The 25468-nt window shown below is 55.9% G+C and overlaps 3 protein-coding genes across 4 annotated transcripts; all 3 read right to left on the bottom strand.

Moving 5' to 3' along the window:
- BLCAP (BLCAP apoptosis inducing factor) lies at positions 1-8121 on the bottom strand. The gene is made up of 2 exons (XM_032704606.1): positions 8008-8121; positions 1-1632 (listed from the first exon to the last, which is right to left on the bottom strand). Exon 2 carries the CDS (start codon positions 1547-1549, stop codon positions 1286-1288), a length of 264 nt encoding a protein of 87 aa, XP_032560497.1. The 5' UTR covers positions 1550-1632; positions 8008-8121; the 3' UTR covers positions 1-1285.
- Positions 8122-10638: 2517 nt separating this feature from the next.
- PIGT (phosphatidylinositol glycan anchor biosynthesis class T) lies at positions 10639-15618 on the bottom strand. The gene is made up of 12 exons (XM_032704599.1): positions 15419-15618; positions 14840-15017; positions 14203-14330; positions 13642-13742; positions 13432-13518; positions 13092-13179; positions 12908-13005; positions 12516-12681; positions 12213-12413; positions 11517-11682; positions 11316-11399; positions 10639-11183 (listed from the first exon to the last, which is right to left on the bottom strand). The coding sequence occupies exons 1-12, from the start codon at positions 15603-15605 to the stop codon at positions 10931-10933; spliced, it is 1737 nt and encodes a 578-aa protein (XP_032560490.1). The 5' UTR covers positions 15606-15618; the 3' UTR covers positions 10639-10930.
- Positions 15619-17568: 1950 nt separating this feature from the next.
- On the bottom strand, positions 17569-24526 carry DBNDD2 (dysbindin domain containing 2). 2 transcript variants are annotated; one of them, XM_032704601.1, is made up of 4 exons: positions 24352-24526; positions 19557-19712; positions 18942-19085; positions 17569-18178 (listed from the first exon to the last, which is right to left on the bottom strand). In XM_032704601.1, exons 1-4 carry the CDS (start codon positions 24515-24517, stop codon positions 17970-17972), a joined length of 675 nt encoding a protein of 224 aa, XP_032560492.1. In that variant the 5' UTR covers positions 24518-24526; the 3' UTR covers positions 17569-17969. The 2 variants fall into 2 exon arrangements, with proteins under 2 accessions (XP_032560492.1, XP_032560491.1); XM_032704600.1 differs by lacking the exon at positions 24352-24526 and adding an exon at positions 22427-22637.
- Positions 24527-25468: the final 942 nt, after the last annotated feature.

Here is a 25468-nt window from a genome sequence, read left to right as displayed (position 1 = left end):
TGCTGGGCAGGAGGCCATAGACCAAAGTTTATAAAGCTTTATTAAACATTTTGAACAGCTGTGCAATGAACAAACAATACTCTGGAAGTTTCACAACCTCATAGCTTGAACTGCCTCAGGACAGCAACAGCCACTTCTGCTGTTCTCCAGCAGGAGACTGAAGGAAAGACAAACAGAGGGCAAAGGGGAGGAACACCTTTAAAGTTTAGAGACAAGTGTTTTGTGTCAACTTCTAAGGCTTTTCACAAACCAACCTCTGCCCCAGGCTTTAGGCTTGACCCACCACCACCTCAGCTGCTTGACATCCTTCTGCCAGAGAAGCTGGAGATATCACGTGTTTTTCCAGCCACAGCACTTCTCCAGTCAGTAGCACCAGCACCTTCTGTCACCTCTAGCCCAAAAATGCTAACACTGAAAATGGTTGAAGCACTTACTGCTTCAAGCCATGCCTCCACCTCAGGACCCTCTCCTGCCCTGCCCACGCCTGGACTTCTGGGCTAGCACAGGTTTTGTAGGGTGAAGTTCACAGTGGCTTCTAAAACCCTGTGTCTTGCAGCACACCGGTTCTTTAAACCAACAGTCAATACCTTGGTAAACCCTGGACATCTAGGAGGAGGGGAAGAGAGAGTCTCTGCTGCCTGTGAGGCTTTATAAAAGCAGCAGCATAACTGAGGCTTTCAGGCTGGGATCATCTCGGAGCATATGGAGTTCAGAAAGCACTTGGGCAGTGCACACATCTCTTTGGCAGGCTGAGCAGGAGGAGGTGACTCAACTGCCTCTGGCCCCAGCAGCTTTTGGCCAAGTGCATCTGTGAGCTGTAGCATTTGCCCTTGATCAGCAAAGTGGAAAGGTGGCTCCCCACAGAGAGACTGAGAGAATCTTGTAGCTACTCGAGCAGGATCAGAGGGCCGAGAGCCCTGAGTTAGACCAGTGTGGCCTAATGCAGACCAGTGACACAACTCCACCACTGCCACCAGGGGCCAGTGGCTCGGGCCTTCAGCAGTTCTCGGCTGGGAGGGCTGGTGTCTGTTCCCGGTGATACGGGAAGGAAAAAAAAAACACTTCTGCTTCTAAAAAAGCAGGTGGTGCTGCCAGAGTTCACACAGTAAACGAGTCGAATTTCACGGGCAGAGTGGGAGGAACTTGCCACTCTAGTCCACGCACAGTTACAGGAAACAGGCTGTCCTTATTCCAGTCCCATATCTAACACCCCCCTCCTCCCCAGCCCCACCCCCTATTTAAAAGCCAAACAAGAGCCCTCAGCAGACTGGAAGGTTATGGTTTTCTAGGTGCCCACTATGCTGGGATCGTGAGCTGATTCCGGCAACTGGGATCCTGTGCAGTGATACAAGAAGCAGTTCCCCCAGCAACTGTAGCAGATGAGGAATAGAGCTGCCAGGAAGACCAAGGCACAAATCGTGCAAGGTTTCCGTTCCAGGAGAAAACTGAGCAGGTAGAATCCCATGAACATTGAGTGACTGAACCACAAGGCCGGGTTGAGGGGCTTGGGTATGAGCAGGACAGGGAGCAACCACTGCAGGCAGTACATTGTGGCTGGCTGGGGTCTCGTGGCAGCAGCAGTCGGATGTGCTCCAGAACAGTCTCCAGCAACTCCTCCGGCGGGCAGGCTGTCTGTAGGGAGGGCAAAATGTCAGACTGTCAGAGAAACACAGCAAAAAAAAAATCAACTGACATTCTCATACAGCTTCATTTACTCCCAAGCACCATATGCTGATGTTTGACCTCCCAGCACTAAATTCTGGTGTGTCCTGGAGCTGGTGGAAAGTTTCCTGCTTTCTGAACCACTCAGCTGGGGACAGGATTAGCTATTGCTGGTGTAGAAGCGTCTCCTGTGTGCTCTGTTTTTCAGGCTTTTACCCAGGCTAACAATCGTGAGACCCTTTTAGCACAGTGCAGGAACAGAAAGGGAGAAGGGGAAATGAAAAGGCAAACAAGCTGCCACAGCCTTCCTATGCACATATTTACCCAAGGCCATCCAAAGACCTGAGTGACAGTAAAAAGAAAGGCAATTGAGGGGTAAAGGACTGGGTGCCACAGAGAAGTGTTAAAGAAGCATTGGGGTAGGAAGTGTCTAGGAATTGTTTAGCACACAGACTGCTTCCTCCCAGGCACAGACAATAGTCTTCCAGCAGGACAGCACAGCAGTCCAGCTACACATGTAGCCACCCAGGAAAGCCCTGGCAGTGTCCAGGCTGCAAAACAAAGGGGGGGACAGTCCCTGCTTAAGGATTTATAATCCTTGCCAAACAGCTGAAGTCAGATAAGACAAAGTATGTGAATAGATCAAAGAGGGGATAGGCTCAAAATGGCAATTTCCATAAGTGCTGTAAACACAGGATTTCCTCACTTGGATTATTATAAAACCCTGTGGAAAAAGTGAGCTTTAAGGGCTTTCCTAAGCAGGGATGGCAGCACACTACAAGTCCAGAAAACCTGCTCCTACCTCTAACAATCACCTCAGCTACACCAAGCATGTGGTTTTGTTTTTCCTTTCGAAGCAGTGCAAACATCTTCAAGAATTTCAGATGGCTTTAAAAACAAAAAATGCTTTACATGTATGTTTACAGGTCCTGAACTGTTGGAAGGGGGCAGTAGAGTGGAGCTCAGCAGTCTGGGATAGCAATAGCAGGGCAGGCTAGAAGGTATCAGTATGGTTGGGAGGGACTAACTGGAAGTTATCCTTCAGTTTGTGCAGTAAACCCGTGAGAAGAGGGTACTCCTACCTTATTGCCCCAAAAAGGGGAAAAACCCTGCAGGGGAATGGTGGAAAAGGGAAGAGCCTGGGAAGCATGTTCTTCCCTGCTATCCTATAGCACTTTATGACAGGCAGCAACATTGAAGGAAGCAGCTGCCAGCCAGGGCAGAGAAAGTCAGGCAAGAGGACAGCCTTGCAGGATGACATGGTCTCACCCCCACTAAGGGGAGTCTGGTCAGGACAGCTCCTGGCAGCAATCCTTTTATCTGCAAATACTCACTGGGGCACTGCTCTGTCAGAAGGATGAAGGGCTGAGCCCAGCCTGTCAGGATTACAGCTTGGGGGTGGGAAGGTTAGTAGGATGAAGGAGTGAGAAGGTAAACAAACAGCACATTCCACTGGCTCCTGTTGGCAGGAGAAGGGATTTCCTGGCAAAGGGAGGGAGAATGAGGGATTGCACAGAAAAGCCAAGAGAAAACCACACATGGTTCTCTTCTAGAAGAACACTGAGGTCAGACTGGGCTCTGCTGTCAGCAGCAGGAAGGACTTTGCCATCGCCGTGTGCTGAGCAGCAGGAACTATTTTATTTTAATGGCAGCAAGAGAATACAGGCCAACACCCCCACCAGCACAAACAGATTATTTGGGGGAGGTATGTTGTGCTGCTGCTCCTGCAGGAGAGTGTTCTCCAGCAAAAAAAGGGCAGCTAAAATTCAGTTAGTAAAACCAAACTGCAGCTCAGCAACCAAAGAGTTCTTTTACATTGCAATATGGATAAAGCAAATCACAGGAATAAAGCTGCCCATTTTAGTCCTGTTTTATGCAGGTCATTCACTTGCATCTTTAAGGGCAAGTCTAGTCCCAAGCCTTTTTCTCCATCTATAAGCTAGAAATAGCAATTACTTATTTCATACCAAAACATGCTGTCTGCTGGACTTTGTGAATTGCTCCCATGTTTCTGGAGTAAACACACTGCAGAAGGATTGGAGAACTTTTTTTTTTCCAAGGGGAAGAATGGACAGAAAAGATTTAACAACAAATATTTGAATGGGAAGGTAATTAAACCCCACCACTTGACTTTTTAGTTCAGATTGCACTGAATGCAACAAAGTTGTACCAAATCATTGATCTGCAGCCACCTTAATCCTCCTGAAATGTTCCCTCCTTGAAGTTTCCTGCAATCTTTTCCTCCCAAGTGCTCCAAATGTTGAGCACTAAAAACCACTGCATAAACATCATGTCATGTTTTTGCTAGATCCACCCTTAAGTTGCCTCAGCTTGACTTCCAAGGCAGTCTGTGTCACCTCTTCTTGAAGCTCTAGTTTCCAGTGCCTACAGGCAGTTGCTTTAGGCTTTCTGTCTCCAGAGCAAAGAAATGGGTAAAAAAACCCTAAGACAGTGTTTTTGTCAGAGTAGCACAAAGCTCTAGAATCTTTTAGAACTAATGGCATAAATCTCTCAGCTTAGAAAGGGTCATGTGTCACTATTGAGCCTTTAGCCCCCAAACTGTACAACTGACCACAGTGTGAAAATAATTCTAATTCATTTCATGGTCTGGTGTCCTTGCTCCTACAATGCTCTTCACAATAACATTCTAAACACCAAGTTGATTTTAAGCATCTAAGCTTTACCTAAGCACTTCTGACAAACACAAAGCCATCTCAGTTACCCATTTTTAAATATTAGTGTTTCCTGCAAGATCTAGTTGCTTGTAGCAATAAATGCAGCCACTCAGCAGAATAAAGAACCATTTAATAGGGGTTATTTTTACTATGAAGTTTCAGTGCCAATGCCCTTCAACCTGGAAACCTCATGGATTTTTGACAAATGCAGATATCTGAACAGTTGCTCTTTGTAGTCAGTTTGCTTGTATTTTCACACGCCCCTTTGCTATCCACCAGTTAAGGCTGAGGACTCTTTGCTGTATCCCACAGCTGATCCTAGATAAATTACCTACTGTTGGAGACTTCTGTAGCTCTGTCTTCGTCAAGGGACTTTCCACTAGTAAGATACGTGCTCTTCACTAGAGATTTCTTTGTACAGCTGGCAATGAGACTGAGTTTTCTTTCCACACTATTGATCAAAGAGAAACAGTGTCTCTGGTTATCAACTCTTTACTGAGCAGGGAACTCTCTCCTTGGTGCCCAGGACAGGCAAATCCTTCTGGAAGCCACAACAGTGTTCAGTTTTGCCTGGATTCTCAAGCAAGGTGAAACCTGCAAATGAAAGATTCCTACCTTATTGTCTTTGTCCCCTGCTCACGATCTAAGCCAAAGATAACCACGTCTCAGAGCAAATAATCACCTGTCACCCAACAGCACTGGTTTCACAACTGCATCCTGCTTTTCCTCAACCAGTTGCTCTTGTTCTCCCCTGCCTGACTCACCTCTCCTCAGCCTGCCCCGTGTCCTGCTCTCCTCTCCTCCTCAAATCATCTGACTTGGTGCCCACTCGTGTTTACCCGAGGGCTCCTTTCCACCACACCACCTTTGCCTCCTCTCGCCCCTCTGCAGCTCTTGGAGCCACTTGAACTCCCTTCAGCCCCCTGGGCAGCAGAGCCGGCGATGCTCCCGCTGCTCCTCCCACAGCCATCGGCTCCGCCTGATCCGCACGTGCTGCCGGAGCCTCTTCCCTGCCAGTTCCTGCAGGCAGAGGAGCAGCCTGGGGAGGTTCCCTGTGCCCCCCACTACTAATCAGACACCAATACTTTTCCACACGCTTATTAACTGGCTTCCATCGCGTTCCCAGCCCTTCCCTCTGTCATCTTCCTTCCCAAGACTATTCAAAACCAGCTGGTCCTACTGGCGCATATTTGCTGGGAGGATTTTGGAATTCCAGTGAAAGGGCAGTGGCACACCTTTCCCAGCCAGAAACAAACCTTCAATTCTGGCAAGTCTAGAGTGAGTAGCACAGTTCAAGCCTGTACTGCCTTCAAATTGATCAGTCACATTCTGGAATAAATCCATCTGAGGAGCGAGTGAGCTGTTCCTCCACATTGTACAAGCTAATTCACCCATTAGGATGTCAAGAGGTGTTCCTACACCACAGGTTTGACACATCAGTATGCCAATACCAAGTCTGTACCTTTCTCAAGAATGTTTTAATTCCTTAACAGTCCATTTACCCTGACAGGGGAGAATAATCAGCTGGCTTTCCCTAAGCACTTCAAAGGGAAGCTTGTTCAGACCTTACTAAGGCAGCCTTTAAGCCAGTACTGTCTGGATGGAACCTCCCCAGCAGATGCTACAGTCATCCAGACTGGCAGCTGAAAGGTTTGCAATAAAACACTGAGTAACCTTATTATTGGGACATACTGGTGCCATTCTCCCCCTTTCCCAAAAGCTGAAGTTTCTCCTGGGGAATGAAAAGATACGCTGGTTAGATAAAAATCTGCCAGGTTATACAGTGCACGTAAACTTAAGCACAAGCCTCAGGTACTTGCACTGTTTCTTACCTATGAGGCTCACCTGTAGTACAGATCTCTTAAAACTGTTTTGATCCAAACCCCTGTCACAGCCCTTAACTGATGTGTGTGGGCAGTGCTTCTCACTGCCAGCACGTGTTCAAAACCAACTCCAGTACCACAGAGCACCCAAAGCAGCTGCTAAAAAATACACAACTCCCAGAGCACCGGGGCCATAAGAGAGGTGAAGAGCTATCAAGTGACAAGTTTGAGGAGTTCAGCTAAGAACAGTAACAGGAGAGCAGCGTCCCAGATGCCAACCCTCTGTCGTAAACCCAAGAACCACGACTGTTCGAACTCTCAGACCTATTTGCAATATCAGGGATTAACTTCTTCAGGGCTTTTTTTAGCCTTGCCGCTATTTTTTCAATTTTTATTTAAAGCTTTATCTGCTGGTATGACTCAGCTGGAAAGAGTGAGTCTAAAATTTCTGGCAAAGGCCTTACCCCAGTCTTGGATAAGTTCATGCCTTGAACACTTGATGCAGACTAAGTGGTGCAATATAATTGCAAGCAGTTTCCAAAAGAGCAACAAATCCTTGACTAACCAAGCCTCGGGCTTACAGAGTGCTTTGACTTCTCAAGGTAGAGACAAGCCAAAGCAACTCACGTTGTGAAAAGTGAGGGTCTCTGCTGAGCCACTCTTTTCATCACTTCCATAGCTGCCCTCCAAAGTTTGTTACTTGGGGGGGGGTGGATCAGGATGTGTCCAGAGGCAGTGCCCACTCCATCTGGACTGCAGTGCCTTCACAGCACCAGGGTGAATAAACCTCCATCTGTGAGCAGGAAGGCAGCAGTATGATGTGTGCTTCTCTCCACAAAATGTAGAGAAGTGATCCAAACTAAAACTAATTGTTTTCTGGAGAACTTGGACTGAGCCTGGAATTCACCAGGAATCACCAAAGCAGAAGCTTAAGTCAGCCAGCTCTGTGGTGGGATGTCAACATTCATAGTTGTCATCTGATGTACTGCTAGTTTCATTTGTACTAATTTATTAATTCTCATGGTCCTCATTCCTGCTTTTTGCCTTTGTTTAACATCCAGAGATCAGGAATTCCAGGCCCATTCCTTAAAAAACAAACAAACAAAAGTTTTCATTTGGATCCCTTCTCTAAGTTTTGTGCCTTCAATAGGCTTCAGAGGCCTGAATTTCGCCCGATAAAGGCCAGCTTTTTGTGTCTCTGGTAGAGAGGTAAAAATGCAGTTTGGGCAAGGGGTTATGAGAAGTTATCACATATAGGTTGGAAAGACAAAAGCTATTCAACTATAACAGTATTTGCAAGATCCATTGTAATGTTTCAGTACGGAAATACGGAAGAGTTCAGTGTGCTGCTGGACTGCATTTAAGAGCTTGTTTTCCCTCTTCTCTTGCACTTGCACGTTTGGGATGTCATGAGCAATGTTCGCATGACAGAACAGGCTGTAAACCCGCCCTGCAACTGGCTCCGAGCACGTGTAGGGTCTGCAGTGCTGTGCTCAAAGAACATCACAGAACATCCCGCGTTAGGAGGGACCCACCAGGACCACCCAAGCCCAGCTGCTGCCTCCGCTGTCCGAGCGCTGTGTTACCCCGGGGAGGAACGGGCCCGGCGCTAACGAGAGCTCCGAGCCGTAACCGCCCGAGAGAGGGACAGCGGGGAGGGCGCAGGCAACGCCGTTCTGTCCGTGCTGGCAACAACCTCGCGGTCGGCTGGAGCCTTCTCCGCACCCCGCAGCTGGGAAACCTTCCCCCGTTCTCCCCCGGCCCCCGCCGTTCCCGCGGTCACCGCCGCTCCGGCACAGCCCGGCGGGGTCCCGCCCGCCGCCCCGCGCCCCCCGGCCCGTACTCACGGCGCGGAGCCGCCGCCTCACGCCGCCATCCCGGGGCCGCCCCGAGCGGGGAGGGAGAGGCCGCCCGGGAGCCGGGGACACCGCCGCCCGCGCCGGCAGGCCCCGCAGGCCCCGGCCGGCCGCCCGCCTGTGCCCGGGCCCGCTGCGGCCCGTGCCGGCCCCGGGCGCGGAGCTGCTCGGCGGAGGGAGCGCACGGAGCGGGGCCGGCGGAGCCTCGGGCGGGTCCGGGAGCCCCGCGCGGCGGGGCCGGGCCGGGTGCGCCTGCGCGGGGCGCGCGCCACTGCGCCTGCGCGGGGTCAGGCGGGCGGTGCTGCCGGAGCGGAGATTTGCGGGTGTTTTGGGGTTTTCTTCTTTTCTGAAAGGTTTATTGTGTGTATGGGGGTTATAGTGAGCCGTGCGAGGGGCGCCTGAGGCCGCTTGGTCTGTTCGGTCTGGGAGAGAGGAGAATGAGGGGAGACCTCGTTGCGCTCGTCAACACCCTCAGGAGGGCCGGCACCGATCTGTTCTCTGGTGACCGGCCACAGGACCCCAGGGAATGGTCTGGAGTTGTGTCAGGGCAGGTTTAAGTTCGATATTAGAAAAAGGTTCTTCCCCCAGAGGGTAGTGGGGCACTGAGCAGGCTCCCCAGGGCAGTGGTCACGGCCCCGAGGCTGCCAGAGCTTTGGACAACACTGAGGGACAGGGTGGGATTGTTGGGGTGTCTGTGCAGGGCCAGGGGCTGGACTGGGTGATCCTTGTGGGTCCAGGAAGTGCCTGGCTCCATCCTCTGGACACCTTCCTTGCAGCTGCTCACAGATAAGGTCCCCTCTCAGTCATCTCCACCCCCAGCTCCCTCAGCTTTTCCTCACAAGAGAGATGCCCCAGTCCCCTCATCATCCTCACAGCCCTGCCTTGGACTGCCCAATGAGAGCTCCATGTCTCTCCTGTACTGAGGAGCCCAAGGGGCCATGCAGGGAAAGGAGCAAAATAGTCCAGGGAAAAAAAAAAAAAACCCAAACAAAAACCAAAGACTAAGATTTTAAGATTGGCATTTTCACAGCCATTTAAACCCACCCAGCCGTGTTTGCAGAGCCACCATTTCCCGCAGGGTTTTGCGCTTGGCTGGCCCGAGCATTGATGGGTGTGATAAGACCTGCTCCCCCATGGCCCAGCGGGTGTGGATCCAGTTTCCCCCTGCTCTGCCATTATTCTGGGCTGACCTCTTTATGGGGTGTTTAAATTCCCTGCTTATGGCACTGCATGGGAGTGGCCCTAAAGCCTTTGGCTGATGCCAGCTCTGATGGTAGATGCCAGCTGATGATTCCCATGGCAGTCCATGGCCCTGGCACTCGGGGCCCTTTCTGGATCCCACCTAACACCTGCAGCAAGCAGGCTACAGCCCAGGAGCTGGGCTGCTCTGAGCTGCATCGCCATGTGCTGCTGGTTGCAGTCTGCAGGATTTATACTGGACCCAATCTGAAACAACTTGAGGTCTCCAAATCCTTTTGCAAACTGCCATGTGGACCCTCCTGGCTGCATCCCCCTGCCCTGCTGTGGGAGCTGTGTGCTCACTGAGGTTTTGTTCGGTTGTAGTTCCAGCTTTTATAAAGAAATTCCATTTTGCACTTGAAGCCTGGCTGGCAGAGCTGTGGCTGGAAGCAGCGTGTGCTCCTGGCCCCGTGGCATCCTTTTGAGCAAACAGAACAGAGAGGGATCATCCAAAAGTCATGTATTTCAGCAGCTCTGCAGGCTGCATGGAGCCATCCAGTGGAGTGGATCTGTAAGGAGCTGCAGAGAAAAGGGCATCTCTGGCAGGGAAGGGAAAGGTAATCCCAGGCCAGTGGGAACAGATTGTTCAGTGCAGGACATGAGGCAGTGGGGTTTTTATGGGTTTTGTGTTCGAAATGGAAGTTTTTAAAGGACTTCTGGCTGTGTTCTGCTTTGGTTCTAGGGAATATTTCTTCTAGTGGTTTCCCTGTGCTTTGTTTAGCTGCTTGTGAGCAGTTTCTGTTCTGATCCCTGAAAACAAGACTGTCAAAAGCCAAGCAGCACCACCAGCCTCCTCCCACTGCTTTGTGTGAATCAGAAGGTGGTAATTTGTATTTTGTGAAAATAAGTGTAGAGCAGTGGTGCTGGTATTCCTGCATTCCCAGCCCAGGGCTGGCTACAGCTCAGCACTTGGGGTCTGCTGAGCCAAGGCTCCCCAAAGCTTTGGGGACACCGTGGGTGCAAGGGAGCCCCTGGGCAGACATGCAGAAATTATACCGAGGAGGATCTTGTGCTGCAGCAAAGGGGTGAGTAGGCGGAGTAGTTTCAAAATGTTGCAAATAGAAGTTCCTGAGAAAGAAAATAAATTCTTGCCGTAGCTGAGGGGACAGACATACACTGTGGCCAGCAATTACTTTACAAATTGGCTCAAATGTGGTCAAGCGTGACAGGAGGGAGCTGTGAAACACAGCAGTTGTGGAAGGCGAGGTGTCAGAGCAGATGAATCCTTCTCTTTGCAGCAGATCACAGCCCTTCCCCTGGTCATGCCTGCATCTCCTCCCAGCTCACCCAGGCAGTGTGGTAGAGAGCTGGCAGCTCACAGCCCTACAGGGTCAACTCTGCCTGTGGGGCTGAGAAAGTAAAACCAACCAGGAGCAGCACAAATGTACAAAACACTCAAGTTTACTTCCAGCATCATTCCCAGCATGTTACACCTCTCCCAAACAGAAGTCTTGTACCTTTCCCAATCCCATAGCAGTGCAGCTCAGTAGTCAACGGGCTTAGAGCCATTTTCCATCTTCGGAACGGAAGCGATCTCTCAGCTTGTTGGATCCCAAAGAGATCCAGGCAGCAAAACGGAGCAAGGTGCTTCCAGCCAAGACAGGTGGTATCAGTGCTCTGCTCCCTGGGTCTCCCCACAGAGCCCCACAGCCAGTGCTGGCTGCCCTGGTTCCTCTCAGAGCAGGGGCACCCCCCTGAGCTTTCGGATGACGTTGGCCAGCCGCTTGGCCAGCCCGCCCCGGCTCGGCTCCTCCACGTGGAACGTTCTGGTCAGCAGGTTGTAGAAGGAGCCGTAGCACACGGCCACCACGGTGCAGGTGAGGCAGATGACGTTGTAGGGCATGCTGAAGTCTGGTGTTGGCAGGTTCACCAACAGCGGCTCCGTGTACAGGCGCACAAAATAGCTGGAGCCATCAGAGGAAGGAAACCTGGGGAGTGGAAACAGGAAGGGGAACGTCAGCCCACACAGGGCCACTGCTTTGTGCTCACCAGATGGGATGACAGTGGCCACAGCCCCCAGGCTGCAGTACAGCCCTGCTCCCCAGCACAGGCACACGCACAGCGAGGTGAAGAGAGGGCTCTGCTCCACATCCACGTCCTTCATCGCAATCACACTGGGCACCAGGGCACTGAGCACAGATGAACTGAGGAGACAAAAACATGCCAGTGTCAGTCTTGCCAGCAAAGACATCCCCAGAGACCTGGGCAGCAAGTCCTGTGCAAGGCCCAGGAGGGGCTGAGGAGCTGAGGAATGTCGTTACCCAACATAAAAGCCATGATTGGGGTCAGGTGGGTACTCTGTCCACTTCAACAAGGCCCTCTCAAACTGGATTGTGATCTTGGTGACGGAGCTGGCTGGCAGCTGGATCAGCATTTCCAAGAGGTGAGGCCGTCTCCGGTCCTGGGCTGGCTGGTAATGGATGTAACCTAACCCCAAAGAGATGCTGTCAATGGCACCAGGGGGACCTTGTGCAATCTCACATGGCCAGGGCATGTCCCATGGGGTGGGGGCTCCTGATTCCACTGTCCTGAGAGAGTTTTTCTGGGCAAGCGAAGATGTAACCATAGCAAAAAGCATGTGTTAGAGCTAAATCTAGCTGGTCTTTGGAGCTGATGACCCATAAAAGTCAGGTGTTCATAAGGAAAGTTACAAATGCAAAATAAAACCCACTCATCAGTTTTAAATTGAGCCTCCTGTACTACAAAAATTAATTCACTTTGGTTTACACCCTTGTTGGATTATGAAACACCATCCACGTGCCTCTTATAAAACAGACTTAGTCTCATCTGCTGTGAGCACTGAACTCAAGGGTAGGAAAACATCCTAAGATGTTTTATTTCACAATCCAGATTCTCAGTGATCACTGGGGCCCAAGGGAGGGGCTAAACCCTCTCTGGAATGAGCCGCTCACGCCATGGAAATCGGGTGGCACGTGCTCCCAGGAGGATTCACTTACTTGGCTTGTTTTCCTTGCCCTTGGTGATGATAGTGAGGGTGTGCACGTAGAGCCGCAGGTACCAGGGCACAGTCTCCAGCAGGATCACGGGGAAGGCCCGGTAGGGGTGGGTGTTGTAGATGAGAGTGCAGATCTCGCCGGTCTGCAGCCCGTACCCACCCACGTACCGCTGGGCGTGGAGCACGGGGATGGGCATCTCCGCTGCGGGGCACAGAGGGACAGCAATGGGGGGCCGGGCCAGGGGAGTTTTAGGCCTGGAGCCCTGGCCAGCAGTGCACATGGAGTGAAGTTCTGCTCACTCACAGCTGTCTTGGGGCCGCTTCCACTTCAGCTGCACGTTGAGGCTGCGAGATGTGTTGAAGAGCGAGGGGCTCAGCAGGTCATAGACAGCGTAGGTTTTCTTGTCTCCCTGGACAACAGCTTCGTGTACGGATGTTGGAGGGGGTGTCACTTCCAGTAGCTCCTTTTCCTGAGAAAGCAAATGGGCCATGAAAGGAAAAGTGGCCCTTGAAGTAACTGGCAGTGCTGGGCAAAGCCCCTCCAGCTCATCCCCACCGCCCTGGGCAGAGCAAGGAAACTGCCTCCTATTGTAGCCCTGCAGGGCTCCCAGGGGCTGGGTCGTGCAGGGGGTGCAGGTGAGGATGTTTCAGAGCCACACGAGGGAGCAGTGGGTGCTCTCTGGTCCGTGAGCTTACCTTGTTCTTGGGGGAGATGTCAACGTAGACTTTGCTCTGCGACGCCAGAGGACAGGCATCAGTCAGTGTGCGAGAGAACATCTTGAAGAGGGACCAGTCTGTGGGAAGCAAAGTCAGTGGCAGGCAGTGAAGTGCTGCAGGCTGGGGGCACTCGACCACCACAGTGCACAAGCCCCAGGCTTACCCTTCTTTCCTTGACCGCTGGAAAAGACATCAAAGACCACAGTGAGGGTCTGTCTGAGCTCCCAGGACACAGCCACGCAGGAGGCATCCTGGAAAACAAAGAGACAAGTGGCTCTGATCACACCTTCTGGAGGGTCAGAACACCAGGACAGAGCTGGAACTCCACCAGGATCACCACTGGGATGCAGGTGAGCCCAGAGCAGCAGGATGACAGCTGTGTTAGACACAGTGAACCCACGGCAGCAGAGCTGGGCAAACCAGTGTGTCACCTTACAGCGTGACAAGGAGGCTGTGGATTCTCTGTTGGGATGTTCAGGGAGGGAGCTGAGCCTGGAGCTTACCCTGCAGACGGGGCGGATGTGCACTGCCTGGGAGTGGTAGCTGCTGTGGAACAAGCGCTCGGCCTTCAGCAGCACAGCGAGCCCGGCCTGCAGGGAGCAGAGCAGAGACTCAGCCCCTGCCCTGCCCTCTGCTCCCATGGCAGAAAGGCCTGGCTGAGACTTCATGTTTCATTGGGAGTGACCCAAGGAGGCAGCAGGACTTGCTGTTACCTTTGAGCCACAGGGGAGCAGCTTCTTCCAAGGCGTGAGGTTCTCTGTGCAGACGACTTCCCGGGGCAGCACGGCGTATCGCAGGAGATGGTGGTCTGTCCCTGGGAGGGAGCTGGAGGGTCAAGAGCCTGGTACTGCCACAGGCTGTTCCACCCACACTCACCACCCTCTCAATGTGCCCCAAATGCCATGAGCTCCATCGGGAATACCTCCCACTCTGTTCAGAGTGATTTGGAAAGAGTAAGGATGTATGTGTAAGGATGTGTCCTAGCAGATTTTTTTTCATGAGGGCCTTAAATCCTGTCGTTCTCACTGTTTCATAAAATACTTTTCAGAGAGACAGACAAGGGCCTGGGAGCACCTGCCATGTACTGCTTGTGAGCTTCCTCTGTTCAAATGCAAGGCCTGTTTGCAGGGAGAGGAAACACTTTGAGGAGGAGGTTAACAGACCCTGTTGTACCCAGACCCAGAGTCACTGCAGGACCTGCACCAGAATCCTGGCAGTGGCACAGGGAAGAACTAAAGCGAGAGGCAAGAGTGAGAGGGCAGAGCAGGGCTCACCGTTGGCTAAGCCCAGGGGTTTGAAGGATGCTGTTGGAATAACTGTGTTGGTTGAGTCAATGAAGTTGAGAGAAGCACAGAATATTCCCGAGAGGATGTTGCTCAGTTCTTTCCAGGCTTTGTCAACACTGTGTGAGAACAGATACCAGAGATTGCTGAGCAGCTCAAATCCTTGGAACAACAAGCATTAAGTCAGTAACATTCAATAAACAGGACACTTGTAGGGAAGAGAGAGCTCTGTGAGTGCCCACAGAGCTGCTGCAGCTTGAACAGGGGCTGAGTGCTAAGGGACATGGAGACAGATACTGGATGGGAGTGAAAGGAAGTGAGTCATGGATGAGAGGTCAAGATATAACCCCATCCCATTAGTGCGGTGAGGGGTTTGTCAACACAGAGCCCATAAAGGAATTACTTTAGTGCTCTCAGCACCACATCCTGCCCTGTGCACTGAGTGGGATATGTTCTGCTTTTTCTTAGAGCTACCCCTGGCATTCCAGGCTCTTTATTCCAGCACACATTTTCCACCCAGGAGACCAATTCACACAACGCAGCTGCCTCCTGAGAGATGAGCCACAGCTCCTGGGATCGCTGGCCATGGAGGGACCCGAGGGAACAGATCCACGGCCGGGGTACCTACTCGGTGACCGTGGGCTGGAACCAGACCCAGAGCTCGGCGCCGGCGGGTGCCTGGAGGGGCGGCTGCCCCCAGAACCGTGTGCGCCAGAAGCCCTGGGTGAGGGCGAGGTGGAGCTCCCGCACGCCCAGTGCTGCCACCAGCCGCCCCAGCGCCTTCGGGAACAGCCTGTAGTGAGAGACTGTGTGGGCAGCGTTAATCCCTGCCCGCCTCATCCCCCATCCCTGCCCCTGACGTCACACCAGAGCCTGGCCAAGCATGACATCATCCCCTGACACTGCCCCTGCTTTCACCATCACATGCAACCCGCTTGCACCCCCATCCCGAGCCCCCTGGGGGTGTGACGTCACCGCAACTCTCGGCCTCCCGCAGCCCTACTGTGCCCTGCCCTGCTCGCCTCTGACGTCACTCGCCCCTGACGTCATAACCCAACGCAAACCATCACACCGCCGTGGCCCCGCCCCTGCGCCGCGCCCCAGCCAATAGCGGCTCGGTCCGCCCCAGCGCCAGCCAATAATTGCCCGGTCCGCCCCCAGGATCAGCCAATAGCGGCCCGGTCCGCCCCGGCGCGGCACGCCCTACCTGCGCCCCGCTGCAGGTCCGCGTCCCAACGCGTGCGGAATTGGAAGGTGGCGGCCACGTCCCCAGTGGGCAGCGGGCTCAGCAGCAGCTCCTCCCGCAGCTCGTCCCGCCGCTCCCGCCCCGTGCCCGCCCGCCCGGGGCCGGGACACGCGGCCAGCAGCAGCAGCAGCACCGCCGCCGCCGCCATCCCGCGGCCCGCCCGCTCCGCGCCGCTTCCGCTTCCGCCTGCCAGTGGCGCCGCTTCCGGGGGCCCGTGGAGACGTGGGCTTTGGAGACCATCCATCCAGCCTCCCTTCCTCCCTTCCTCTCTCCCTCCCTCCGGGCCGCGGCGGCTGCCCCTGCCTGGGGCCGCGACTGGGGACCCGCCGAGGAGCTGCCGCACGGAGCTGGAGCCTCCGCGGGGGAAAGCGCCCGCCTGGCTGTGCCCGCGCCCGCCCCCCGCCCGGCAGCGAGCGCCGCTGTTTGCACAGAACATTCGGAGCTGGAGGGACCACAAGGATCATCGAGTCCATCCCTGATGGTCTGGGGGGTGCGAGGGGCTCCCGGGGGCTCCCTCCCCCCCGCCTGTGACGTGGGTGCTGCAGGGGCAGCCCCTTAGTTAGGGGCTCCCTGCGGGGGCTGTGTCTGTCCCGGCTCCCTTGCTCGTCCCAGCCCTTCCCGCTGCTGGCGGCTCTCCCCCGCTCCGTGACGGCTCCTTTCCGGAGGGCAGCGTTTATCTGCGGGTGCAGAGCCATCCGGGAGCCCCCCCTCCCAGCCCGGGGCCACCCCAGGGGGAGGAAAAGGGCAGCCACAGCAAGGCAGTGACAGTCCCGTGGAGCTCACACCGACTCCCGTTCTGGCTGGTTATTCCCTAGATGTTTTGAGAGTACTAATGGTTTGCTCCAGTAAGAAATAAGCATAAAAATTGTGACAACGTGGGGTTGTCACTTGCCAGGTGCTACACCAATTCAATTACGCACTTACTTGCTTAGATCTTCGTGCAACATTAATTTGGAATCAAATCCAGTTGACCCAGTGTAAAGGATAAGGAGTTCCTTTATAGCTCTTTTTTTTCCCCTCTTGCTTATTTTATAGCTTTTTTTTTTCCCTCTTGCTTATTAGGGGCATCACATGAAACCAAAAAGGTAGCATGCCCAGAAAAACAAAACAAAACAGGTCAAATTTCTTTACACAATGTTGCTTGTTGGGTTTCTTTTGTTTCTTTTTTTCAAGCTGGGCAACTCCTTGCAACAAGATACTGGTAAGTAATAAAGGTTTAGATGCATTTTGGTAGGTAATTGAAGATAAAAACATCCAGCCAGAGCTATTAATTACCCTGTACCTACTTTGGGAGTCCCTGTGCCAGGACCTGAGAAGTGCTGAAGCCTGGCCCTTGTTTCTCTTCTCAACCAATTTCCCATCTAATAAACAGCTGAAGGCAGCACATGCAGCATATTTGTGCTGCAATGTAGACATGGGGTGGTCTCAGGTGGGTTGGCTGACAGGAGTGCAGGGGTGTCTGAACACACTGCAGGAAGAAGCCAGGATGAGGAGCATTCCCTGGCTCCTCTTGCTCATCTCCCAGGCTCCTTTCCCGGTGGCCACGGCTGTGCTGACGCAGCCGGAGCAAGGACAGCCCTTTCCTGGGCTGCAGGCACTGATAGTGGCAGTGCCAGCTTTGTGCCCAACTCCTCTTGGCCTGGCCTGCAGGGACCAAGCTGCAAAGTGGCTTCATGTTGATGCTGTTCCTTCACTCCTCTGGAGCAGCCTCCAGCCAGGGCTGCTGCACTGGGGGAGCAGCAGCGTCTGGTGCTGCGTGTGCTGGTGTTCTCCAGTCATCCCACCTGTGTGGGAGATCCCCAGTGTGCTCCTGGTGGGTGGTTCCAGGTCACCATCCCCTCAGCCTGCTCAGGTTCTGTCTGTGCTGGCTCCCTCCCTCCTGGAGGCACAGCCCGGGTTGCTCAGCAGGGTGACCTGCTGCACTTACAGCCCTTCTCTGCCAAGGTCTGTGCTGTCTGCTCGGGAACCATCCCTGGGCTGTGCAACAGGAGGTTTTGTTTGCTCCTGCATGGTACCCTTGGCACGCTGGCTTTGCACTGCTCTCCCCCCTGCAATCCCCTCCAAACCCTCACCCGGCGCTGTTCTCTCCCAAAGACACACACACCCACTGCTTGGTTAGATCAGTGTTATTTCTCTGTGTGCAGTGTTATTTCTCTGTTGTTAAGTGCTTGTCTGGGAAGAACCTTTGTCAGTAGAACAGGGGGAACTGGGGTCCCAAGGTATGGCTTTCTGGGAATGGTAGGGCTGTGGGAAGCTCAGCATTTTTTGTGGGGGGGTGAAGCAAGGAATGTTAGCAGCAAAGCCTGAAGAGTTAATTTTGGGAGCTTACAATACCCCTTTCCTTCTCCTTTTGGCTGCCAGGAGAACCCATGGAGGGAGAGGAGGGGAAAACCATCTCTCCCCTCTGGCAGGGCAGCAGTCCAGGAAGGGGTTTGCTGAGCACCAGCAGCTTTCCTTCCTCTGGGCTGGCAAGTCCGTGTGGAGGAGGCTGGGAGCCGGGCAGAGCTGCCTGCTAGCTTCTTGCCACCTGCTCTTTGGAACTGTCCTCCTGCAGGTCCTCCTCATCCGACTGCACCACGGGGGTCTCGGCCCCCTCCTCACTGGTGTCCAGGCTGTTCAGGTCCGTGGAGGCCGAGGACGTGGAGGAAATGCGAGACTTGCTCTCGGCTGCGTCGGGCACTTGCAGGGTGATCTCCTCTGGGCACTGGCTGGCATCTGCCCCTGGAGGAGAGAGCAGTGCGAGAGATAAAAAGCCTTCTGGAGGTTTATTGCTCCCTGGGCTTCATGGACAGCCCCTCCAAAACGCGTGTTTTATTCCTCGGCAGGCCGTGCATTCCTGGCTGCTCCCCGTGCGGCCGCTGTGGCCGTTCCCCACCTCACACCCCCGGCTTGGCTCGGGCAGTTGCTGCACATTCCTTCCCCGTTTTTGGCAGCGGAGCCGTTTCCGTCTCGCATGAAGCACAGCTCAGAGCCGTGCTGTGTGAGGCTGCAGCAGGCCAGGAGATGTTTGGCCTGACCTCACTGACCTGTGTGCGGGGAGGAAGGTGCAGCCACCCTGGGCTCTCCCTGCCCTCCCTGGGGTCTGGCTGGGAGGTGGAGGGGTCCTGCAACTTTCCCGCTCAGCACAGTGAGCTCTGCAGCACGGTGGGGACCTGGGGACTCGTGACTAGACACTGGCTGCTCCAGAGGCGCTTCAGGACAAGGGAATTTGACCCATGGATGAGGGAGGTGCCTGGACTCTCCTGTTTCTGCAGCACAAGGTTTTTACAGGGGTCTGTATGTCTGGGCTGTAGAGCTGGATACCGACGTGGAGCAGCCCGGGGTGAGATCCCTCCAACCTCACAGACCCCAGCACCAAGTGTCTCCCTTTGGGTGGGTGTGGATCTGCCTGCAGGGTGGCCAGGGCTGAGGAACCAGCCAGTGTGGGCACTGGGGGCAGGAAGGGCTTTCAGCCTGGCCCACAAAAGACCAGAACTGCACATACCTGGCAGGGATCCAACAATGCTGCTCTTCTCTGTCCCACAGCCCAGAAACACATCCACTGTGTCCTGGTCTGACAGGTCCATCATGTCCATCTGCTCCAGCATGTCCACATTCACCTCCATGGAGGAAATGCTGCCTAAGGGAGCTGCAAGAGACAGAGCCCAGTGAAAAGGTGGGTGCTAGTGCCAGGTGAAGGGCACCATCAGCACTGTGTAGGCAGGACCCTGAGGAGGGAGACCAACCTTGCCACGGGGAACTGAATTCTACTTGTTGGTAAGGGACCCCCAGGAAAATCATGTTTCCTTAAAACATCCTTCCTGAAGCCCCTACTGTCTCACTGCAGTCCTTGTCCCTGCTCCAAACTGCTGTCTGGAGGAGCCTGCCCGAAGCCAGTGACTCTGCAGGGCGCCAGCTTGGGTACCCATGTGCAAGTGCCTTCAGTGGTGTGAGTAATGCACAGCACAGCACACCCACACACAGCCTGTGTGGTCCTGTCTCGGTGCAGGACATGTGTGTCCCCACTGCCTTTAGACTGGAGATGTCCCACCCATCTCTAACCCCTGTGTCATCGTTCCCTGAAACCCCCCAGCCCCGTGCTGGTGCCCACAGCACTTACGTCTCCGATGCTCTATCTGCAGGTGAGACATCGGGAAGAAGAAATCCACGTCATGCTGGAAAACCTCCTCAAAGAACTTCTGCCGGTCCCGTAGTTTGAGCTGCTGCTGCTGCATTTGCTCTGCATCCAGGCTCCGCTGGGCCTGCTCCATGTCAACTGGGGAGAAAGGGGAGGAGAGTCAGGCCAGGCAGGGCTGTCTGAGCCCTTCTGTGCCAGCTCACACCGTACAGCTGTGCTGGGGGGCTGGTGAGTCCCCTCTGCTCTGCTTTACTGGCACGCACTGATTTAGTCACCGTGGGTAGATGTTACACATCGGCACGGCAGTGTCACCAGCACATGCTGTGCTGGAGCCTCACTCAGATCCTGCTCCTGAGGTGCAAGGCAGCCAGGAATAGGGAGCTCATACGCTCACGACTGCTGGAGGGAATTATCAGGGGGGAAAGGGTGCTGGTGTGAGATCAGCTTTGCGCACATTCGAGTTTCAGTTTCCTTGCTACCAAACCAAGGGCTGTCTGTGAATGCTAACGAGCAGGGGAGCTCCAAGGGACGAGAACTGGTGTTAGTGCTCCAGGGTTTCTGGGCTGAGGGATGCATAAGGAACAAAAGCCTCGCAACCCTGTCACCCCTGCCTGTGCACACAGGCACACACCCCCGCCGCCACCGCCGCTATAAATACACTGCACCCACGCTCACAGGCTCCCGCTCACATCCCTGCTCACAGCCAGCTTGGCTTCTGCCTGCACAAACATTTTCATTCCTGCAATTCCTCACGCAGTTCACCGCCGGTGCCTGTGTCCCTGGCTCACTGGAGGGACTGGTGGGAGCCCTGGGGCTGTTGCTGAAGGAGCTCATTGCTCATCCCTGGGCCTGGTAACTCCCTTTTGGGTTGAGTACTCGCAACAGCAAGGACCCAAGTGGCACAGAGGGTTGTGGCTGGTGGCCCCAGCTGTTCCCAGGCTGGTGTTTGACCTCAGCCATTCCATATTTCCTCTCTGCTGCTCTTGGCCCAGCCGGCACAAGGAAAATGTGATTACTGGAGCAGGCAGTGCAGTAACCAAGGAAACCAAACAAACATCCTCTGCTCTGCCTGAGCACGGCCCAAACCCTCTGCTCCCCCAGGCTGGGGAGCAGCATCCCCACCCTGTCTGACAGGAGCAGGGGTGAGCACAGCAGAGGGGCTGGCTTTCAGCAGCATGGAGCAGCACAGGACCCAAATGGGAGAGAGGTGGTGAGCCTGGTGAGATGTCTTGGAGATCAATGTCACGTCTTCCTGAGAGCCCTTCCAGGGTTTCTCTGCACTCTGTTTCTGGGGCATCCTTCAGTGAAACCCCATCATCTGCAGGTGGCTGCCCCTGCGGGCTGGGTTGTGCTGGCAGCACAGCGTGGGGATGCACCATGACTCAGTGCCAGTCACCATCCGCTTTCTGGAAGAGGCTCTGGTCCTCCTCTGGCTGCTCAGCGTCTTCCTGCACCACCTGGGGCAGCACTCCTGGCTGCCTGAAGGGATCTCTGCCTTGGTATGTCTGGCCAAAGCAGTGGTGCTGAGGCTCAGTGTGCTGTGCAGGACCCGGGGAAAGAGCCGTGGTGCCAGGGAAGCTTTCCCACTGGGAAAACTGCCTCACCATCAGCAGCAGCCTAGTGCCACTGGGGTACAGCAAACACCTCTGGCCACCCTGTGCCATCTGCAGAGCAGAGCGGGGGACAAGAGGGGCTGATTGAGGCACCAATTACAGAGCTGACTCCCTTCAGCAGCTGGAGCCAGCCCTGTGCTGACTGTCCCGGGCAGAGCTGTGTCCCCAGGCCTAACTGTGCTGAATCCATGGCAAACTGCTGCAGTTCACCACACTGAGGAGAGCCCTAGGGAGGCTGGGCTCAGAGCAGAGGCTGTGCTGGCTCCCGGATTCGGGATGACAGACCAGCTCTTCGTGGGACACCTCACCAAACGGACCCCAGTGTGAGGTAAGGAAGAGTCTCTAAATCCGCCTGCAGTGCAAAGACAAAATAAACCCAAATGCTCTCAGGTGCTGTCCCAGGTGTCATAAGTGTGTGCTGTTAATGTTCTCACTGCCCGTGTCTCCCCAGCACGTGACCGATACTCGTAAAGGTGCTTGGGGAGAGGGAGGACAGGCAGCTGGAGGCAGCATTCCTGTGGGCGCCAGGGTTTCTCTTGAGGGAGAAATTAGCAGGACCTGTTTATGAACTTGTTTTCGAGCTGTCGCCGGGGAGTTGGGCACGAGCACTGAGATCCCATTATGTAAGGAAGGCCGGCAGCGGGAGGCAGCAGCTGGGGCTGTGCTTGGCCCTGCCTGACCCGTGACCGCGGTGAGAGCCGGGGACGGAGCCTTCCCCCCTCCCGGGGCTCTTCCAGGCCCCGGGGAAGCAAACAGCCCTGCCAGTGTCGCTGCCTCTCAGCAACCCTTGCCGGGGAAATAAAGGAGCACGGCATTCCCTGCCGCGGCCCTTGCCCATGTGACGGCCGGTCACCAGCCGTGGGGATTGTCTCATCCGGCTGGCATGTTCCCACCGCGGGACACGTTCGCACACACAATGCGGCCCCTGTGCACCGTGGGGGATCTGTCGGTACCTGCTGGTGGCCTGGCTTTTATTGCTATTGTCATGGTTATTACCACAGCCCGCTCGGCCGAGGGGCTGGAGGCTGATCAGCATTCAGAGCCAGGCTCTGCCCCGCTGGCTGAACCGCCCAGCGCGGGCACCGAGCGCCCCGCTGCCTCCAGAGCCTTCCGGCTCTCACGGCTTGTTAGCCAGTGCAGCTTGGAGAGAAACTGGGGCCAAACACTGCTGCAGAGTTTGGGTGGGCAGGGCAGGGCAGGATCCCCACCAAGAAGTGCAGGCAGGGATTTCCTTCCTACCTGCTCCGAGGACGATGGCCCCACTGGCCCCTCTGCCCTGCCAGGGCCACCCCTCACGCAGTGTGGGCTCGTGGCTACGCTGTGGTGGGGGAAGGTGTGGGAGGGCTGGCTGAGAAGCAAAGCTCTGCAAGCTGTCCCATCCACACCCTTGCCCGAGTGGGCTGGGAGAGGAGCAACTCCAAGGTGCAGTTAGCATGGGGCAAGGGTCAGACAGGGCTGGAGGGTGCAGGGAGCACCAGCTCAGGGTGCTTCTGACCCTGCATCCGGGCCAGGAGTGGAGCACATTTCAATTGTCTGGCTGTGTTTCCACTGGGAGTGGATGCACTTTTCATTCCTCCTTGGCCCACGGGATCCCCCCTCTGTGCTGGTAGATAGGAGGGGTGTGTTTGGGGTGGGAGAAAGCTTGTCAGTGGAGGCACAAGGCCAAGAGAGGATGGGGATGGCCTTTTCCTGAGGCCACAGCTCTGCAATACCTCACAGAGATTTCAAAGGATTTAAAAATAATCTGGGCTGTGAAAGGGACAGCGGGGTGCTGGGGAGGTGAGCAGAGTTTAAGTAGTGGGTTGCTCCAAGCATGGGCCAGTTCCCTGGTAAATGAAAGAGCTGGAGTAGGCTGGCTTTTGCTCTTCTCCCTGAGCTTTCCTGGAGCCCAAACCTTTGACTCTGCTTCTCCAGAGAAGCCCAGAATGTCCCACTGCTGCCCAACTTGGCAGAATATGCCTTGCCCTCCTGATCCCTATGTGCAGGGCTGTGAGGAGATGGCTGGGGGACGATGCAGCTCCTCAGCTGCCACAGCATCCTCTGGGAGGCTCTACAGAGATGGCCTTTCCCTGTCACCCTGCCCCAGCACAAGCCCTATGGGACAAGGGTAGTTCCCAAGGGCTTTCAGCTCCTTCAGCCTTGAGAGAAGCGGCTGGTGTGGAGAGCTGGGAATGCCCCAGAGAAACTCTTGGGGTCAGGCCGTGCAGAAACGGGATTCTGGATGCGCCGGCTGCCTGAGCGTTAATTCCCTGCACGGTTCTCCATCGGCACGTCTGACCTCGTGTTGCAGCACAGCAAAAAATAACCGTAGCCCTGGTGAGAGGAAATGCACCAGGCGAGTGCGAGGGAGGCAGTGGTTTTGGCAGAGCTGCTTGCCGGGAAAAGTGGGAAGGGGGGAGAGTTGGAGAGGGAGGACATGGCACCTCGTAACCCCTGTGTGTGCCGCGGTTTCATTGCCTGCGCTCCTCCGAGCGATCTCCAAATCCCCTGCGTCTCTGCACTAAAAATATCCCTCCCTGCCGCCCGGAGCTCCTTCCCCGGCAGAGGCTGTGTCATAAGACCCTGCTATTTGCGGGGCGCTGCTTCCTTTCATGCGAGAGAAGCGTGAGGACGGGGCAGCCAGGCGAGCAGCGCGGTGCCCGAGGCACGGCGGGCATGACCCGGGCACCGTCCCTGGCTGGCTGCCCCCCAGCAAGCCCCGGTCCCCCGGCTGCCGCTCGCCCCGCCGCTCGCTGATGGCTTTGCTCTGCTCAGCATCCTCATACCCTCAGCCCCGCGGGTGCGGGGGGACCCGCTCCTGCCGGGAGCCCCCGGCACTCCGAGGGGTGCCGATGCCACTCTGCAACAGGTCCCCGATCTCGGCCCCTTCCCAAGGAAGGTGTCCCCCAAATCCCCCCGTTCCCCGAGCATCCCCGTCCCGAGCACGGCGCTCCCCGGGCAGCAGCCCCCGGTTAAAGCCACCCGGGCAGCAGGTTGGTGCAGCGGCGGCTCGGGGCGGCCGGGCTGGAGGCTGCGGGGACGGCAGGGGGGTCACAGCGGCTTTGCGGGGCCTCAGGTGGGAGCTGCGGGGGGGGGGATGGAGGGGATGTGGCACCCGAGCCCTGCCCGCCCGATTCGGAGCCCCGCTCCCACCCCGCCGAGCCCACCCCGCGGCCGGCACTTACCGGGCAGCCGCCGGCTGCGGCTCTGCGCGCCGGGCCCCGACATGCGGCTGCTGCGCCCGGGCCGTGCCGGGGACGGGGCTGGGCGCGGGGCTCGGCCGGGCCCCCCCGCCCCAGCGGCGCTGCGGGGCGGGCTCGGCGCTGCGCGGGGCGGGCCCGGCGCGCCCATCACCGCGGCACCCGCTCCGCTCCTCCCGGCCGCTGCCGGAGCCCCCGGGAGTCCGGCGGCGGGGATGGGGTCTCCGGTCCCCATTTAGGATCACAGACGCCCCGTGCGCGGCCCCTGGCCCCCGCGGAGAGCAGGGGCCCCCGTGCGCGGTACCCGCTCCTCACGGAGGGTCTCCACGTTCGCCGGGACGCACGGAGAGTCCCCAGGCAGGGTCCTCGGCCCCCAGGGAGGGTCGCTGCGGTGGGGTCACCTCTCCACAGCCGCCCCGGGCAGAGCTCGGTACCCGCAGTGTCGGGCTGCGGGTCTGGCAGGGGCTGTGCCACGCGTGGCAGGAGGTTGGTGGGGAGAAGGCGGGGGAGGCAGGGGCTCTGTCTGGGCAGGGAGCTCAGTTACCGTTCATGCTTGCTTTTCCTTTGCTTTTCTTTAATTTTCTTCTCTGAACGCCCAACTCACGCGTTCACGCGGGAGAGGACAGCACACTGCACGGATGGGTAAGGGGCTCCCTCCCCAGCTCACTCCTGGCCTTGTGAGACCCTCATCCCCAGCAGACCCCATTCTGGGGTGTTTTCTCCCACGTTCAGCCCTGCACATCAGGGCTGCTCCTTGGCAGAGGAGCGGACTTGGCCGCCCGCCTCCTTCCTGTGTCTCAGCAGGGTGAGTCAGTGCCTCGCAGTGCCCAGCGCCAGCTCTGCCCACTGCCTGGTCACTGCCAAGCCGGGAGGGGGGGGCATCCACTGTGCCCTTTTACTCTGGCTGGAAGGGAGTTTCCAGTGTCTGTGGCGTGTCCCGCCTGTCCCGTTCTGAGTGTGTTCCTCTAACTGTCTGCATAACAAAAGATAACTCGGTATTGTTTGTGTCCCAGCTCTATTTTGGCTACTGTTGCTTTGCTGTCCCCCTCTACACCCTCTGGGACCTTCCGCTGCCAAAACCCGGCTTTGTGCTGGGGACCCG

This window comes from Chiroxiphia lanceolata, chromosome 17 (genome assembly GCF_009829145.1).
Source record: "Chiroxiphia lanceolata isolate bChiLan1 chromosome 17, bChiLan1.pri, whole genome shotgun sequence".
NCBI lineage: Eukaryota > Metazoa > Chordata > Aves > Passeriformes > Pipridae > Chiroxiphia > Chiroxiphia lanceolata.
The sequence above is the reverse complement of the archived record's forward strand: the minus strand, read 5'-3'. Positions and strand labels throughout refer to the sequence as shown.

Bases quoted from the DNA above. Each gene is read 5' to 3' on its own strand.
- BLCAP (XM_032704606.1), bottom strand. From the start codon at position 1,549: ATGTACTGCCTGCAGTGGTTGCTCCCTGTCCTGCTCATACCCAAGCCC.
- PIGT (XM_032704599.1), bottom strand. From the start codon at position 15,605: ATGGCGGCGGCGGCGGTGCTGCTGCTGCTGCTGGCCGCGTGTCCCGGC. The intron at 13,519-13,641 runs GTAACAGCAAGT...TGCTCCCTGCAG, and splicing joins TGCTCCCCTGTGGCTCAAAG to GCCGGGCTCGCTGTGCTGCT. The intron at 13,180-13,431 runs GTAAGCTCCAGG...TTTGTTTTCCAG, and splicing joins ACATCCGCCCCGTCTGCAGG to GATGCCTCCTGCGTGGCTGT.
- DBNDD2 (XM_032704600.1), bottom strand. From the start codon at position 22,622: ATGCTAACTGCACCTTGGAGTTGCTCCTCTCCCAGCCCACTCGGGCAA. The intron at 19,713-22,426 runs GTAGGAAGGAAA...CTTTCTCCCCAG, and splicing joins GGCCATCGTCCTCGGAGCAG to TTGACATGGAGCAGGCCCAG. The intron at 19,086-19,556 runs GTAAGTGCTGTG...TGTCTCTTGCAG, and splicing joins GCAGATAGAGCATCGGAGAC to CTCCCTTAGGCAGCATTTCC.